Source organism: Bos mutus, chromosome 3 (genome assembly GCF_027580195.1).
Source record: "Bos mutus isolate GX-2022 chromosome 3, NWIPB_WYAK_1.1, whole genome shotgun sequence".
NCBI lineage: Eukaryota > Metazoa > Chordata > Mammalia > Artiodactyla > Bovidae > Bos > Bos mutus.
Window position 1 is genome coordinate 30,072,948 of NC_091619.1, and position 13,957 is coordinate 30,086,904.

The 13,957-nt window shown below is 37.9% G+C and overlaps 1 protein-coding gene across 3 annotated transcripts in view; it reads right to left on the reverse strand.

Moving 5' to 3' along the window:
- Window positions 1-2,231: 2,231 nt before the first annotated feature.
- Window positions 2,232-13,957, reverse strand: part of RAP1A (RAP1A, member of RAS oncogene family) — an 82,303-nt gene continuing 70,577 nt past the window's right edge. For all 3 annotated transcript variants that reach the window (XM_070367504.1, XM_070367505.1, XM_070367503.1), the window contains exons 6-8: window positions 11,988-12,131; window positions 5,951-6,066; window positions 2,232-2,922 (exon numbers count right to left, since the gene is read on the reverse strand). In XM_070367504.1, coding sequence (XP_070223605.1) covers window positions 5,980-6,066; window positions 11,988-12,131 — 231 coding nt within the window. In that variant the 3' untranslated portion in view covers window positions 2,232-2,922; window positions 5,951-5,979. The remainder of the gene's footprint in view (window positions 2,923-5,950; window positions 6,067-11,987; window positions 12,132-13,957) is intronic.

Here is a 13,957-nt window from a genome sequence, read left to right on the forward strand (position 1 = left end):
AGGTGCAAGAGATCAGTTCAAAGTTGTAGGGGAAGAGAGTAATACCACTATCCATCTCGAAACATTTCTAAGAGAATTTACCCTGTGGACACACTAGTGAATTACTATTCATATCTCAGATGAATTTCTTATATCTTCTTTGTCCAATTAAAAACTCATGAGGGAAGGCATTTTATTGCCTCTTGGTGAGGCACGCAGTGTTTATAGAATAGATGGCTTTAATATATACTTTTAATTCAATGCTGCCAGAAGCGTTAACTGATACTGAAGCTCCCCCTGGTGGAGGGTAAAATTATAGATAACATATTTATTGTTAAGTTTTTAAAACTATGATTGGGGCACTACTAAGCCATTCAAGTTGTTTGTATTCAAAGTGGGAAAGAGCAAACAATCAACTATGACATCAAGTCTCCTTTAAATCATAATATTACTCATATAACCAAAGTTATTACACTTAAATAGCCATAAATACTAATATGCTATCAGTTCTTGAATATTTACCATATGAGATTCATATAATATCCTTGAGGACTTTTAAATTTTATGCTATAAAAATACACCACTATTTTCAGGTACCCTCCCTTATGGAACCAAGACTAAGGACTCCACATAGAGACATTATAAAAGCACACCTCTCTCATTTTCTGACAGGATACCTTTCCCTCTTGCTCAGCAATGGCAGATTTCTTTCGGATAGCGATGCATACCTCTGATTTTAGCTGGTCCTGCTCTGTACACTACTGTGTGCCAGAAGGGCATTTTTCTTCACAATTCTACCTTTATCCCAAGTGGACTGTATAAGATGTAACAAATCCAGTGTCATGTTCTAAAACAGAGGACGTGGAGTTCACGCTACTCCTTAAGCAGACTGGAACTTGGGAGTTATTTAAAATAATTCCTACTTAATCTGGCAAATAACTATACAATCTGTGTAACAGGTAATATCTAGAAATGTTTGCTCGCTTATGAGATGTTTGTCTATGATTTTAAGTCCAAAGGAATGTTTGAGAGGTGTGTTTTAAAGAAGAACGACTTTAGAGGACCTTAAAATATGCCACACTGACCTGGACAGACCGGCCCTAATGCTTCGCTTATTTTTCAAATTTATTGCATTTAGGAGATTTTGGCCCCTCAGTCCCAGACATATGTATAACTGGATCAGCAGAAGGTAAGTATTAGGTAACTAAGTTTATTAGAAACTTAAAAGAATACAATTTCCAAAAAAATTTTTTACAATATTTTAACATTTTCTCAGGTTGGTCAGAACTTACATTTGAAATTTGATCTTGAAATGTCAATTTAGTAACTGATGGGGCTGACCACACTCCTGGAAAGTCTCAGCAAGGCGTGAACACTACTTCACACCCAGTTGCAATGAGACAGCGTCTAGATCCCTGAGCAATGATTTAGACTTTCTAGGACTGGTCTCCTTGATATTCAGTAACAAGGCACAGGGTTTCCCAAGCTTCTTTCCTTCCCCAGTACTTAAGTGGCTAATGAGCTGTTTGGCTCTACTTCATGGCATACATAAGTCATATCACTCTAGGTCCATGATCTACTTAAGCCCCAACTTCTGCAAAAAATGGAAAAAAACTGGGAAGGAAAAGAAAAGCACCACTATATAGCCAGCTAAAAATTTTAACTTAGCAACCTTTTCCATATGACCACCACTATACTGCTTCTTACACAGCTGAAGAAAAAGCAACTGACACATCCTTTATATGCTTTTTCACTTTCACCCACTTTTCTTAGATACTTCAATCTACAATACTATGAAGCAAATCTGAAAAATTTTACATAACATTTCATGGTGGACTTATACTCAACAAATTAACAATGGCAAAAGGATTTCCTTGATGAAATTACAAGCTGGGGAAGACTGGAAGTAGTAAAAGTTAAACCCTGATACAGTGTTAAACTTATCTTTTTACATATAAAAATAATACACAGTGGGATATTTTATTCAATAAGATACAATCTTTAAGATCAAGAGAGAATATACAAAACTATTGTATGTAGTATGATGTATTTCACTGTATAATAGGAATAAATATTATAGAACAGAAAGTGCGAGGTCTGCTCATAGAGAAATCACCACTTACTTAGGGGTTTAAAGCCAAGTGCTCTGCAGGTACCAGTCAGAAAGGAGCTACTGCTGCATTTAAAACAATGTGGTCATTATAAAATAAAGCCCTTAAATCTATAAACAATAACAAAACACACAAACCAAATGAAAATGTACTAAAATTTAATCATCCATAAAAGCTGTAATTTAATCTGACAGTAAAACACAAGAAGCGATATTAGAGTGGGTTTAGTCTATTATAGATTTCAGCTTTGAAAGCCATAGAAATCAGTATCCCAGTTTTTTCCCTATAAAAGACCCATTTTTCCAAAGCATTATGCACAAACAATTTTAATTAGAATATAATGACAGAATGATATTTCATAATTTTTTAAATATAAAATGAAGTCAATGACTCAAAAAAGTTATCTGCTGCAATGAGTTTGAGGGGAAATTTTTTCATAATCTATACCATTACAGATAAAGTATAATGGTTCAACTTTTAGTGCTTGACAGGGAGGAAACATGATAAAAAGGTCAATATGAAATCATTTGATTATAGTAGCAATATCTAACATTTGAAATGCATCCATGCTCTTTTGTATAATCATATTAGAGTCAAGTATATTTATTTTCACATCTGTTATAACTGCTATTGCAAAGGAGAAATACTATTGTCTTATTTTCCAAGAGATATACACAGAGCAATTCTTTTCTCCAGGGAACTTGTGCAAACCAATATAAGATCTAAATTCTTCACATAATATATAAAACAGGAGAAGCCTCTTCAGATTTATTTTTTGAAGTATGGAATGCTGGCACTTTCCAATTAGGCAACAGTTCTTCATTCCTGTAATCTAGAACATCGAATAGATACAGATATATATATACATATATATATATATTTATATGTATGTTTAATCTCAATGTCAGAACATGATAGTAAATAGATATCTAGTATTATAGAAAGAAATGTTTTTAGCTGATCATTAGATAACTAAATATATTAAACAGATATAGTAACAAGGTTATTTTAAACTCTCTTTAAAATGTTTTTAAAAACAGTTTTATTGTATTTCGTGTTTCACAATGTATCCAGCAGTCCTGTCTGTACAGAGGAAAACAGTGATGATTTCCACCCCATTATCACCTTATTTTTAAAAGTTCCTTTTCTACTAAGAAAACAACTCATGGCTGCATCAACTTCCCATGGAAAATTCTTTAATTCAACCATTTTATGGTTATTATATTAGAGCTGTAAGTATTACTGTTAGCCGTTCAGTCATGTCCATCTCTTTGAGACCCCATGGACAGTAGCCCGTCAGGTTCCTCTGTTCATGGAATTCTCAAGGCAAGAATACTAGAGTGGGTATGGAGTGTTTAGCCATTCCCCCCTCCAGGGGATCTTCCCAACCCAAGGATTGAACCTGGGTATCCTGCACTGCAGGCAGATTCTTTACCATCTGAAGTACCAGGGAACTCCATATTAGGGTTACCTCTTCCAATTTAGGCTAGGTCAAAAAGAGATAATACAGAAATAGCTGATGCCTGTTTTCAAGGGCAGAAAATTCAAAGTAAGGATTACTATTCAGCAGAAGAAAATTAGGTTAAAGGAGTAATTTCCTGAAGATGAATTTCTTTCCTCCATTTTCAAAAGTAGGACATATTAGAAAAAGACTAACATGTTTCAATATGATTTTGCCTAATGGCTAAGGCTAGATAAGTTGCCCTTAAGCTTCACATACTCTTTCTAAAAACACTTAAGAGTTGCTGTTTAAATTTATTCTGTATCTCAGTACCTTTTAAATGGGATCAACATGGCACTTCAAGCCTATAGCTCTGCAAAGTATTCTGATTACTAAGTGACCTACTATTTGGTATTATCAAATAGGCACAGAGGTCCTGGGTAACATTAAATATATTGAAGGCTGAATTACCTATCAGAGTCTAAGAATTTATGCAACCAGGATGAAAGTCTTATTTCTAGATTTAAGTCAAGATTTCTTTCCTCTAAGGTAAACTCACAGTAATACACTGTAGTGTGTGTATGAATGAATATTCACAATAGGCCAGAAGATGGCACCTCTTCCTTTAAACATAAGCTAAAAGGACATTTTCAGAGAACTGGAAATTCAGTGAGAGTCAGCTCAGATAATGATAAAAATGAAGCAGTCATATAAGAGTTAAATACATTTCAGAACAGGAACTGGAATTTGGAGTTCTCTTTTCTTTTTACCTTTGTACCCTTCCCTAAAGAAATGCAAATAGCAGCAATTTTATCAATAATCCTCTTCAGAGAGCTGATGATTCATAGCTACTGACTCAAGATTTCACTAAAAGCCTAAAGCAACCATGCGGCCAGAAGCTGTTTTTCCAAAGTCTGACTACCAGAGGCAACCTAGGAACTTTTCTGCTTTCCCTCTACTTTATTTCAAAAGGGGGCATAATTACTCAGTTGTTTCCCCTAAGAGAAATTTGTTCATATCTCTAAGGAAGCACATATTAGTTAATTTGGTACTCTGGAAGAGGTAATCTACTAAATGGACCCAAGGGACTTACAAGAGTTAGCACAACCAACTCTCAAGTGGGGAGCAACTGACTTTCCTCTAAGTGGACCAAGTTTAGTAACAGTCCCATAATTAGCATCAAATTACATCATAAACCCACTTCATGAAAATATTCTTTCATGGTATGGACATGAGTTTGAGTAAACTCCAGGAGCTGGTGATTGACAGGGAGGCCTGGCATGCTGCAGTCCATGGGGTTGCAAAGAGTCAGATACGACTGAGTGACTGAACTGAACTGAATGTTTAGAGTTGAAGAACATAAGCAGAAACTGTTCAGGGGATTTAAGTATATAATTAAAGACAAACAAACAAATGGCCCCACACAGCCTGGTTTCTCACTTGATAGGCAGCTTCAATGCTGTCACTAATTTCTCTCCAATGGGTTCACTTAATGAAAACTTAAGTGCTACTTAAAATCAACTACTACTCAGAGACCTACAGAAGAAACATTTGAAAGAAGTCAACCCATACCTGAGAGGAAATAACTACTAAAACTATACTGACGTACCATCACACCCAGCAGAACTGCTCAAGTTCCAAGAACTGGCAATACTAAATTTTCAAAGGATGTGGAATTCGTAAACTGCTAGTATGTGTGTAAACTGGTACAACTACTTTGAAAGACTTAACAGTTTCCACTAAAGCTAACCACACATACAGTGTACTGTCTGGTCATTCAATTCCTACATACAGAAATGCATATGCATATACGTATATGTGCATAAAGACTTGTACAAGAAAGTGCACAGGAATCATACTTGTTCCTGAGAAGAACTCAAATGTCCATCAATAGCAGAATACATAAATATACTGCTAGTGTAGTCATACAACAGAAATAAACTACTGCTACATGCAACAAGGATTAGTCTTAGAAACACTTTTGAGTGAAACAAGCCAGACATAAAATAGCACATTATATGCTTTTGTTTCTGCTTCATTCAAAGAGGGGCAAAACTCACTTTTTCCCAGATGAACCACTGTTCCACTTCAATTCAGTATGAATTTGGGTGTGACCTTGGAAGGCTTTCCATCTATTCAACCACTATTTTTTGAATACCCATTCTATACTAGGTACTGGGGATGCTTTGGAGCAAAACAGATATGATTCCTGCCCTCCCTCAGAAAGCCTAGACCCTCACTGAGAAAAAGACAAATTTTCCAACAGATGAACATATCTACAAGTTATATAACACATTTACATTTACAAATTACAGAAGCCTGGAAATACCCCAATAGGTGAAGTGGGAAGTGGTTAACGGTGGGGAAAGCCCAACCTAAGAGGCTGAGAAAGGTGTTTGTTCTGCTTTTAGCACCTTACCTGGCTCAGAGCTGCTGCTTACTGTGGGTCTAAAGCAGCAGACACGATTTCTTTTTAGGCTTCTTCTTTTCCACTGGTGTTTTTCTATTTATCTGTCTGACCAGGTCATAAAATATCTAAATAAAAGCAAGAAAAAAGTAGTACTTATTCAAACAATATTTGAGACCTTTTTCCATAAAACAATCTTGATTCTGTTAAATATTTTTCTGCTCTTGGGTCTGTATTTCGTCGCTTATCAGCAGGTCTCAGACACTCCAGCTGATTTTCAGTCAGGGTAAGGCAGGACTTATCTATTTACAATGAAAGAAATACATTTGTTCTTAGATACTCAATAACAAGTTAATAAAAAGAATTAGTAGTGAAGAAATAAGAGAAATCACATTCTTCACGGAATCTTCTATGCTTCAAAAACCTAATTATACTTGTTTTATTTTTTAAAAATTTCAAACTTATAGAAAAGGTGCAAGATTAGCACCAAGAACTTAAGTATTTTCTTCACCCATGTTCACCAATTAGTAACATTCTGCCAAGTGTATATTTTTCCAAAGAGGAAATGCAGATGTCCAACAGGCACATAAAAAGATGCACAACATTGCTAATCACAGGGAAATGCAAACTAAAATGGCAACAAGACACCACCTCACATCTCTCAGAATGGCAAGCATCAAAAGGAATACAAATAACAAATGTTGGTGAGGATGTAAAGAAAAGGGAACGCTCACATATTGTTGGTGGGAATGTAAATTGGTGCAGCCACTCTGGAAAACAGTATAGAGGTTTCATAAAAAACTAAAAACAGAATTATCATATGACCCAGCAATTCCACTCCTGGGCACATATCCAGTGAAAAACACTGATTTGAAAAGGTACATGCCCACCCATGTTCATAGCAGCATTATTTACAAGTGCAAGATATGGAAGTGTCTACCAACAGATGAATGGATAAAGAAGATGTAGTGTACATACACAATGGAATACTACTCATCATGGGCTTAGTTGCTCAGTCGTGTCTGACTGACTCTTTGTGACCCCATAGACTGCAGCCTGCCAGGCTCCTCTGTCCATGGGGATTCTCCAGGCAACAATACTGGAGTGGGTTGCCATGCCCTCCTCCAGGGGATCTTCCCAACCCAGGGATCAAACCCAGGTCTCCCACACTGCAGGCAGATTCTTTTACCTTCTGAGCCACCAGGGAAGCCCACTAATCATAATAAAGAATAATTAAATTTTGCCATTTACAACAATATGTATTGGACTTAGAGGGCATTAGGCTAAATGAAGTAAGTCAGACAGAGAAGACAAATATTGTGTAATATCACTTACATGAGGAATTTAAAAAATACAGCTAGTGAATAGAACAAAAAAAACCACAGACTCAGATGCAGAGAACAAACTAGTTGTTACCCATGAATAAAGAAGCCGGGAGAGGCCATATAAGGGTAGGGGGTTAAGAGACACAAACTATCAGGTATAAAATAAGCTATAAGGATTTATTATATAATACAGAGAATATAACCAATATTTTGTAACTATAATGGAGTATAACCTTTAAAAATTATGAATCACTACACCATACACCTATAAAACATAATATTGTACAGCGAGCATGCTCAGTTGCTGTCATGTCTGACTCTCTGTGATTCCATGGACCAGCTCACAAGGCTTCTCTCTCCATGGGATTTTCTAGGCAAGAATACTGGATTGGGTTGCCATTTCCTATTCCAGGGATCTTCCTGACGCAGAGATTGAACCCACATTCTTGTGTCCCCTGCACTGACAGGTGGATTCTTTAGTACTCCTCCATCTGGGAAGCCCAATATTGTACAGCAACTAGGTGAAAATTGAAGTGTTAGTTGTTCAGTCGTGTCCAACTCTTTGCAACCTCATGGACTGTAGCCCACCAGGCTCCTCTGTCCATGGAATTCTCGAGGCAAGAATACTGGAGTGGACTGCCATTCCCTTCATGTCTCCTACACTGCAGGCAGATATTTTACTGTCTGAACCACCAAAGAAGCCCATACAGCAACTACACTATAAATTAAAAAAATAATTAATGGTCCCAAGATCACAAGCCTAAATTATTTGTTAAGGGGGTACCACTACCAAACAATTTATTCAAAGCTATAAAAGTGCTTCATTTACATTCTTTTCCTTCTGGTCCATCCTACTCAGTTCCATTTTCTTCAAACCATTTAATTCTATTATCTTATTTCTAAGAAAGCTGAAAACATAAGAGTTTATTAACAAAATGGTAGTTTCTGTTTCACACAACTCCAAAACCCTCCAAGAACTTAATATGCATAGTGAAAGTCGCTCAGTCGTGTCCCATTCTTTGAGACCCCATGGACTATACAGCCCATGGAATTCTCCAGGCCAGAATACTGGAGTGGGTAGCCTTTCCTTTCTTCAGGGGATCTTCCCAACCCAGGGATAGAAGCCAGGTCTCCTGCATCACAGGCAGATTCTTTATCAGCTGAGCCACAAGGGAAGCCCATACTTATTATTATGCTTAATATGCATCAGATCAGATCAGATCAGATCAGTCGCTCAGTCGTGTCCGACTCTTTGCGACCCCGTGAATCGCAGCACACCAGGCCTCCCTGTCCATCACCAACTCCCGGAGTTCACTCAGACTCACGTCCATTGAGTCCATGATGCTATCCAGCCATCTCATCCTCTGTCGTCCCCTTCTCCTCCTGCCCCCAATCCCTCCCAGCATCAGAGTCTTTTCCAATGAGTCAACTCTTCACATGAGGTGGCCAAAGTACTGGAGTTTCAGCTTTAGCATCATTCCTTAAGAAATCCCAGGACTGATCTCCTTCAGAATGGACTGGTTGGATCTCCTTGCAGTCCAAGGGACTCTCAAGAGGCTTCTCCAACGCCACAGTTCAAAAGCATCAATTCTTCGGCGCTCAGCTTTCTTCACAGTCCAACTCTCATATCCATACATGACCACAGGAAAAACCATTGCCTTGAGTAGACGAACCTTTGTAGGCAAAGTAATGTCTCTGCTTTTGAATATGCTATCTAGGTTGGTCATAACTTTCCTTCCAAGGAGTAAGAGTCTTTTAATTTCATGGCTGCAGTCACCATCTGTAGTCATTTTGGAGCCCAGAAAAATAAAGTCTGACACTGTTTCCACTGTTTCCCATCTAGCCACAAACAAAATCTCATTAGTTCCTCAGCTTTAATACATGAGCTATAAAGTGAAAAATAACAAAAGGATAAACTAAAATAGTAAATTGATCAAAACAGCACATTTCTTCATGCTAGCCAGTCTGGGTTTCTGGTACTAAACAAAATGATAACTGGTTTTGTTGTATTATCCTCAAGGATTTCTTTGGCAAATGGTGCCTACCTCACAGTAGCAGCTGGTTCAGTGATGAGGGCAAGTTCAAACTATGGTTATTTGGTTAGATATGCTGAAAGTCCTCAGCCTAGATTCTTCCTCATCTTTCTGAACTATAGAAAAATCTAAAGGGAACACAGAATAATTTTTTAATCCCTCTGTCATTCCTCAATTGGGATGTCTTGATTCCAATGTCTAGCACCAGCAAAGAACAATTAAGTCCTGATTAAGACTGATGTGATTCTGATACAGCTATATACTACTTTCAGAACACAACTTGTTCACAAAATGATGTGAAACAAGTTTTAAAAAATTATATATTCTACGATATAGACAGTAGAGAATTAAAGAGGGCAATTTAGTTAAGCAGAATGTCCCCAAACTTGAGACCAAGAGCTGAATTGTGTTAAAGTAGGATCCCTCTATCTTCAGGGACTCAGAGATCACATATGTATTTCCAAAATATTAGCTATCTGAGAAACTATTAACTACCCATGAAACTCTATAGTTGGATTATCAGGCTATCAAGACAGAAATATTAAAAGAAACAAGTTATTATACTGTCAAGAATTTTTAGCATGACGTTTGTATGTTTTCCAAAAGAATAAAGAGCCTTAAACACCTAATGTATTTCATTTTGTTGTATCATTTTTCTATTTTTGTTTTAAAACATTTATGTCAACAGTCGACTTCAATGAGGCTACTGGTTTCCAATGCAGCAGGCCTCCGAGGGAGGGAGGCCATCCCAGAGGGAGGCTTAGCAGCACGTAAGTTCCCACAAACAGGTAATGCTTCAAAGGTAAGAAATGCCTCCTGTCCCCTCTGGTCCCTGGACCCTGGCCCAGCTCAGCTCTAGCTGGGCCCTATGAAATCTGTGGGTGGGTACCAGTGAGGATAACCACAAGGATGCAGGAACTAGATCCAATCATGCTGCAGATGGTGACCTGGCACTACTATTTCCTTAGCCAAGCTCATCTATCAATCTTGTATTATCTCAAAGTTATCTCCTTGAGATAATTCTCAAAGAGTAAGACTAAACCAAAAATTAAAATTATGATTAGCCATGTTTTACAAGATAACATCTATGAAATCATAATTCTACAACAGGGAAAGCTGAAACAGGAAACATTTCACACTTCCTTTCATTACTTGGCAGTGAATTAAAAGTAAGTGTTGTTGAAGATCACAGCAAAACTTTTCCCCCATTGGTATGTTAACTTCTTTAGGGCATGACCAGTGTCTGTCCAGATGAGTGTTACTGGTGCCTAACACAGAGCCAGGCACACAGGGACATGATGAATACTCAGTGAATAAATAAAATCTGTGAATTTCTTATTTTTATGTATTTATTTAAGCTGGTTTTACCTAAGAAGCAAGCTTTGACATTCTTTATTTTTGTAAAACAGAGGATGTGTATCAAGCTTAAATTTTTTTCACACCACATGTTTAAAATAATTTGGTCATTGTCTATAACCATAAAAGAAAAAGAGACCAAAAGGACCAAAGGCCGGAGAGGAATGGCAAGCAAAAACACACAGAAGACTCTGACAACCCAACCCAGTCTTAACTTTCATCTATGTGGTGTGCTGAATTCTTAGTGACTGCCTGTGATCCTATAAATGGCAAAAGAAAGTGAAAGTGAAGTGGCTCAGTCATGGCCAACTCTTCGTGACCCCCATGGACTGTAGCCTACCAGGCTCCTCCGTCCATGGGATTTTCCAGGCAAGAGTACTGGAGTGGGTTGCCATTTCCTTCTCCAGGGGATCTTCCCGACCCAGGGATCAAACCCAGGTCTCCCGCCTTGTAGGCAGACGCTTTTACCATCTGAGCCACCAGGGAAGTCCTAAAGATAAATGGCAAGCACACTGGCAAATGAGAACGTTTGCTCTACTAGGAAAGGAAAGAAGTCTATTTCATTTTTTTGTTTGTTTTAAAGCCTGATGTTAAAATTAACAAAAGCAAGGGAACCTCTTAATATTTCGCTTGCATGTGGTGGTGGCAGTTGGGAACTGCACTCATCTTTTAGGGATCCAGTAAACCATTGGCCCTTTACACTCAGGCAGACAAGCTCACTTGTTAAGCATTCCTGTCCCCAGCTGTGTTCTCAGGATAGCGGAATGCTTAAGTCATGGACAGAAAAAGCCTTGTACACCTGCTCTAACAGGCCTAAAAGACAGAGTGAATTATAGCTCTGTATCCATCCACTCACACAGATTCTTCGAGTCATACACCAAAGGGAAGCACGACTCAAATTACACGACGTCCTTCTGTACAACGTAAGTTCATTATAGTAACTACCTTGATTTCTGTATTTTTCTACTGAATTTTACAACCTGTTTACACACATCTGCATAGCTAACTGCTGTAAGACAAGGGTGATATGCCAATTTTCACACACCACTTTCTGGTGTGTCATTTAGAGGCTTAGCAGGATTTAAAATACACTTTCTTTAACTTAAACTTCCCCTTTGCCGACAAGGTAAGTATATATGTTCTCATTATAGCCATCAAAGTGATTTTATACAGAGAAGGAATATAGTTTCTAGGAATTAGTGTTTTCCATAAACTGATGAAGATTGCTTAAAAGAACACTGCTTTTTCTTTTTAAAAAGTTGTTTTTAACTGTTAGCTTGAAAGAAGGGAAACTCAAAAGGCACTTATTTGTGCTGCCTCACAGCTGTTGGTTACCTCATTAACGTTGATCTTTGACTTTGCAGAAGATTCTAAAAAGGCACAGTTACACCACTGTCTTGCTAAATTCTGACCCTGTTCTTTGCCAACTACTCGCTCGTCTTCCAGGTCACACTTATTGCCAACCAAAATCATTGGAACCTGTGGAAAGGAAAAGACATATAATAAGCAACCAACATACTTGTTACTCAGCTTCTGATAAGCAAGCAACTACCCTCCACCAACTAAAATGTGTTAGGATTATTAGTTTCACCAAAGAAAAGTGAAAGTGAAAGTCACTCAGTCATGTCAGACTCTTTGTGACCCCATGATGTAGCCTGCCAGGCTCCTCTGTCCATGGAATTTTCCAGGCCAGAATACTGGAGTGGGAGCCATTCCCTTCTCTAGGGGATCTTCCCAACCTAGGGATTGAACCCAGGTCTTCCACAATGCAGGCAGATTCTTTACCATCTGAGCCAGGGAAGCCCATAAGCTTCACCAAGTGCTTTAAAAAAGGTGTATGTATGTGTGTTGGGGAGAAGATGCAAGGGGAAGAGACAGAAAAAAATGGACAAGATTCTACCACACTGATCTGCTAAAATCATTTTAAGAATATAATCCCAAAATTATTATGTGGACTCATGCTAATGGCTGAATTCCAAGTAGAAAAATATGAAGGAAAAGGAAATGCCTGCAATACAGAGAAGAACATACTCAATGGTCTGGGTGTGTGTTAAGTGCCTCAACTCACAGGACCAACAAACGTCAAAAACACAGCACAACCAACACAGTAATAAGTTTTACTTCTAGATCTGAAAACTAGCTTAGGTGAGACATGAAGAAACAGTAAGACTAAAAATAAAGCCACTGAGCAGCTATGTCTTCATCTATGATTTGATCTCTAGTTTATTACATGGGATAAAGAGATTAACATTATCAGAGTTCAGTGATTTGCATGTAATTGCCTATGAAAAAAGAACTCTCTTAGATGAATTAGTCATGGGAAGAAAGAGAACTATTCATTAGGTTATGGCTGGTCATGAGTCATATGGTGCAAACCCCTCCTGCCTACAATATCACCCAAAGTCATGGTTGCTGAGCAGGTGCCTGTGTTCCCATCAATAATGAGTGAGAACACACAGAAACAGAAAGGAAGGTCCAGATGAAATTTTATACCCTAACTTACACAACTTTTGAAAAGGAACTTTGTAATTCAAAACGGAGACAAACATGTAAAATATAGATTTCATCTTTGCAAAAAGGCACATTATACATCAAATAATTTTTCTAAAACAGTATATTTTACCACAATAAAAATTAACATTAAAAAATCTAAAACAAAAATAATTATAAAACTGAGTTAATTAAAATATTTAATATAATTCAAAGGAAATAACTAAGTAAAAACTGTACCGAGAGAATTTTAGAAATGGGAACAAAGCTTTATGGTTCTTGATAATGTTCTCTGAACACTGTTTTTGACATTAACTAACTGCCACCTTTCCAAGCAAAATCTGAGTCCCCCTTCTGCTACCAAGTATTCTTTGACTCTTCTTTTTTCACTACACTTGTGACCCATGTAGCACATGGTGGGTCATAAGTGCAGCGGAAAAAGAGGAACTTTACATACGTGTCCTTCATTTCATGTCCTTTCATTTCATTTCTAACCATCTCATCGGCATATCTGTTGTTGTTTAGTTGCTAAGTCGTGTCTGACTCTTGCAACTCCATGGACTGTTGCCTGCCAGGCTTCTCTGTCCATGCAATTTTCTAGGCAAGCGGAGTGGTTTGCCATTTCCTTCTCCAGGGGCTCTTCCTGACCCAGGGACTGAACCCGTGTCTCCTGCTTGGCAAGTGGATTCTATACCACTGAGCCACCTGGGACACCCTCTCAGTATATTATCTGCACGTAAATTTAGAAAGCTTAAAATTGTTTTTGGTTACCGGGCCTCTTTTAGGCACAAGGTAGATACCCTCCAAGTCCCTAT